Source organism: Suricata suricatta, chromosome 3 (assembly GCF_006229205.1).
Source record: "Suricata suricatta isolate VVHF042 chromosome 3, meerkat_22Aug2017_6uvM2_HiC, whole genome shotgun sequence".
In the NCBI taxonomy this organism is placed as follows: Eukaryota; Metazoa; Chordata; class Mammalia; order Carnivora; family Herpestidae; genus Suricata; species Suricata suricatta.
The window spans coordinates 174,894,791-174,899,112 of NC_043702.1; the positions used below are offsets into that span (position 1 = coordinate 174,894,791).

Here is a 4,322-nt window from a genome sequence, read left to right on the forward strand (position 1 = left end):
TGGCCGTTACAGTGATGAACCAGGGTGACCTGCGAAGTGTCGGAGCGGGGATTAAACCCCCTTGGCGCTGTCTTCCAAGTGCACTGATGAGTGCGTGGTCTCAGAGTTGCTTCAAAAAGACCTCCCTGGAGCCTGTCCTTTTTTTTTTTTTTCTTCTTTGAGTCTGACCTGTGGCCTTTCCTTCGTCGCTCCAGTGCCTCTGGCCCCTCCCACATGGGCACGGCGTCCCCTCCCCCCTTCTCCTTGAGTGGCTCTGTGTCTGGCAGGAATGGGCTCCGTTCTGACGAACTCTGAGATGCGGGCCCGCGCGTCCCGGCTGAAGGCCCCCGCGCTTACTCCTCTGGGACCCGCGGTCACTGCGGTGGGCCTTCGGGGAAGGGGCAGACCCCGGGGAAGGGCAGGTGCCGCCTCCAAACCTGCGCAGCCGGCCAGGCGAGGTCCCGCCTAAGCCCTGCCCCGCGTGACGTCAGGACACGCCCCTCGCTCCGCAGCCTCGGGCGTCTTCCGGGAGGACCCACGTTCACTGCGGGGTACAGACAGAGTAGCTTGAGCGCATGCGTTGCGATGCACAAATTAGGAGGCGGGTTCGCAAACCTCTTCAGCGTGATCTCGTTCAATGTTTCTCATAATGTTTGCGGGTTGTTTGGCAGGCAACGTGACGCTCACCTCGGGGGATTTAGGGACGTCGCCCCCTACAAGGAGAATGGTTGTGTCTAGGTGACGTCAGGCTATGGGCGGGGCCGGGCCGTTCCAAGTGAGCTCTGTGGGGGCGCGTCTTTCGGGCGCAGGCCGCCCCGGGAGCCACGCCCTCCCTCGGAGCTTTGGCGGCAGTGGACGTGCCCGCGACAGGCGTGTCCGCGGCTGCGCGGGAGCAGCGCCCGGAGGGCTCGCGCGTGGGGAGCGGAGCGGGCGGCCGGGCGGCGGCCTCATGGCCCCGCAGGGAGGCGCCCCGCGCCTGGTGCTGCTGTTCAGTGGGAAGAGGAAGTCCGGGAAGGACTTCGTGGCCGAGGCGCTGCGGAGCAGGTGTCCGCGGGGCGGGGCGTGGACGTGGGGTTCGGGGTGGGGTCGGCGTGGGTCCCGAGGCCGCGGCCCCAGCCCGGAGGGACGACAGCTGCAGGGGCGGCCGCCCGGTGGTCGGGGGTCGTGGAGTCCTCAGCGCGCGACCCGTCGAACTCCAAGACCCCTTTGTTAGGTGCCCTATTGGGGTGTTAGTAGCTGAGGGCGCTCTGAAAGGTGGGGGCTGCGAAGGGATCCGAGGACCCAGGATTCAGATGCAGCTTGAGTCTGGCTCCAAGGAGTGAGTCCACGTGCCGGACGGCCCGGCCCCGTGTTTTCCGTGAACGACGTGGGCGGGCGGTTGCGCGGGATGAGGGAGGGCGAGGACCGCTGAGGCGGGAGCGCAGGCTGCCGGAGGGGCACCGCGGAGGCCCGGCGAGGTTGTGGGGGCGGGGGCCCGGGGCAGAGGTCGCCTCTGCGGGCACCAGGGTCCCATCACCTTTCCTGCTTGCGTGTCTTCTTGCTCTCCACGCGGGAGTCCGGCGGTCAGGACCAGTCTGTGCAGTTGGACTGCTGGGATTCGCAGCCTGACTCCCTAGTGTTTGCCCGTGATCTTGCTCAGGATTCTTACCCCCTCTGTGGATGAGTTTTGCCATCTGTGAAATGGGGATAAAGAGGTGGTTGTAAGGATGATACGAGATCATGCAGGTGAAGGGCTCAGAACTGTTTTGCCTGAATGCTGGCCAGCCTGGCACTGGGTGCACTTGGCTTCATTGCCCGCAGTGTTGCTTTGAGTGTGTCCGCTCTCACTCTGCCTCTACTTCCTTGTCTGAAACACAGAAATAAGAAGGCCTGTGTCACCCTGTTAATGTGTGAGTGTATCTGTGGGGACCTCACGGTCAGGGCAGGACAGTGTACCTGGGTCCAGACCCAGTGCCCAACAGGTGGCTGATTAGGTACATGCACAACTGAGTGAGTGAGTGAATTCTGTTGTGAAGGCCAGGTCCGTGCTCACTGACACGCCCGGGCCGCGAGCGAACTAGGTCAAGGGTGCAGCAGTGACATCACGGAGCCAGGACGTTGCCAGTGGCGGACGTTCATTCTGCCCGTGAGGGTCAAGAGTCCCACATTCCAGTTTTGTACTATTTCTGTAATAATCCTCTAGGAGACCGAACAGAGAGTGCCGTCCTGGTGTATCGATGAACAGTTAGGACCAGGGAGGGTGAGACGTGACAGTTACACAGATGCCAGTAGCAGAAGTGCAACTGCAGAGGGGCGCCTGGCTGGCTCAGTTGGTAGAGCCTGTGACTGCGGATCTCAGGGTCATGAGTTTGAGGCCCGCCTTAGGTGTGGAGCCTACTTTAAAAAAAGAAAGAAGAAAGAGGAGAGACTTCAGTCCCCCGGACTTCTGGATGACTGGGCTCGGTCTTCCTGCCCTGCAGGCTCGGGGCTGACGTCTGTGCCATCCTGCGTCTGTCCGGGCCACTCAAAGAGCAGTACGCTCAGGTAGGCGGGGCCTGCGGCATCTGGTGGGTGGCAGGGGCGGTTCTTGTCACTAGCAGCGTCCAGCGTGCTGGACGGTTTGGGGCCATTTTCACCTTGTCACTCCCCAGAGAGTATCCGGGAAACGCCGCGGACGGAGCTGCCCGCCCCGGAATCCTCCTCTGAGAAATGTGGTCGCCTGAGTTGTCAAGATTATCGATGTGAAAAAAGCAACATGTAGAAGTGTGCACGTGCATAGAGAATGCTCCATTTGTATACAAATGGAGAAGAGTTATAAATATATTTGCACACGTGTTCAGCCACTTAGTGAATGTTTGTGGGGTGCCCTCGTGTTCGCTGTTGGGGTGCTGGGGCTGTGTGAGGGCCGCGCAGGACACGCAGGAGACCGGCACCGGCTGTCTTCAGGAAGGGGCAGAGATTTTTCACTGCGAACACATGTGTAACTTTTGAAGTTTGGACCATGTCGGTTTCAGGAAAAAGGACAGTAGGGGCGCCTGGGTGGCTCAGTCAATTAAGTTCGACTTCAGGTCAGGTCATGATTTCAAGATTTGTGAGTTCAAACCTCATGTTGGGCTTCGTGCTGACAGCTCAGAGCCTGCTTGGGATTTTCTGTCCCCTTTCTCTGCTCCTCCCCGACTTGCATGCACATGTGTTCCTTCTCTTTCTCTCTCAAAAATTAAAAAAAAAAAAAAAAGGACTGTAAAAACTAAATGGGAACTTAGCTTGCAGACAGGGAGCCTGGAGGGTCAGACCGGCTTCCTGCGCCGTGAGAAGCCCTCTTTGCTTAGATTCCTGCCCCTCACTTCTAGGCGCACCTGTGCAGGGGCTGTGCTCACGGCCCCCTTGGCCAGGTGGCCTGAGTCCGGCCTCGGTCCCCTTTCTGAGCATCAGTCCGCACTCAGGGCAGCGCTGCCCTGCCGTCGGCCTCCTCCCACCTGCTGAGCGGCGGGGCCTCACTGTAGCAGCCTGGGGGTCCTGGCGATAACAGGTGCAGTGGTTTTAAAAATATTAATATATTAATTTTTTGAGAGTGCGATCAGGGGAGGGGCAGAGAGAGAGAATCCCAAGCAGAGCCCAGATGCGGGGCCGTGGGGCTCGATCCTGCAAACCATGAGGTCACGACCAGAGCTGAAATCCAGAGCCAGACACTCAGTGAGCTGAGGCCCCCAGGTGCCCCCCAGATGTCAGTGGGAACCTTTCCCAGATGAAGCTGGATGAGGAAGTTCCTTGAGTCCAGTAAACAGACCAAGGAGGCAGAGGGCGGAGCTCCAGGGCCCTGATCTACCGCAGAGTTCCCAGATCAGCCCCCACTCCAGACCCAGGAGCCAGGCATGGGGGTGGGCGCGGGCACCCTGTGTCACTCCATCTCCTTATTCCCATTAAAAACATGCCACTGGCGTCTGTGCTGGTCAAGAGCATGGACTCTTGACCTCAGGGTTCTGAGTTCAGGCCCCGTGTTGGGTGTGGAGCCTACTTACAAAAACCAAAAATCCAAAATGAAACGGAAATGCGTTGGGTTTGCTAAGTCAGGGGAGTTCGAACGGAGACAGAACAAACCCTCCTGGCACCGGTCTCCCCATGCCGGAGTGCGCGGCAGGCTGGGTCACGGGCAGCCCCGGCCGCGGGCCTTGCCTTGGAGCAGGCCCAGGAAGTGACTTGAGCCACACGTGGGTCGTGGCCTTCAGTTTGCAGGGAGGAAACGAGTCCAAGGGGGCCGAGCTGCGGACTCAGGACCCCTCCCGTGTCCCTGGGGAAGGGAGGCCAGGACATCCGAGCAGGAGCCAGGTGGAGGGGTGCCGTTTCCGCACAGGTGCCCGGTGCCC

General features: G+C 60.2%; 1 protein-coding gene across 1 annotated transcript in view; it reads left to right on the plus strand.

Annotated features, from left to right (window-relative positions):
• The first annotated feature begins 769 nt into the window (after nucleotides 1–769).
• PMVK (phosphomevalonate kinase) overlaps nucleotides 770–4,322 on the plus strand; it is a 4,033-nt gene continuing 480 nt past the window's right edge. Inside the window, exons 1-4 of the mRNA XM_029933466.1 lie at nucleotides 770–1,023; nucleotides 2,439–2,502; nucleotides 2,610–2,672; nucleotides 4,192–4,309. Of these exons, the coding sequence (XP_029789326.1) occupies nucleotides 929–1,023; nucleotides 2,439–2,502; nucleotides 2,610–2,672; nucleotides 4,192–4,309 (340 nt within the window). The 5' untranslated portion in view covers nucleotides 770–928. The remainder of the gene's footprint in view (nucleotides 1,024–2,438; nucleotides 2,503–2,609; nucleotides 2,673–4,191; nucleotides 4,310–4,322) is intronic.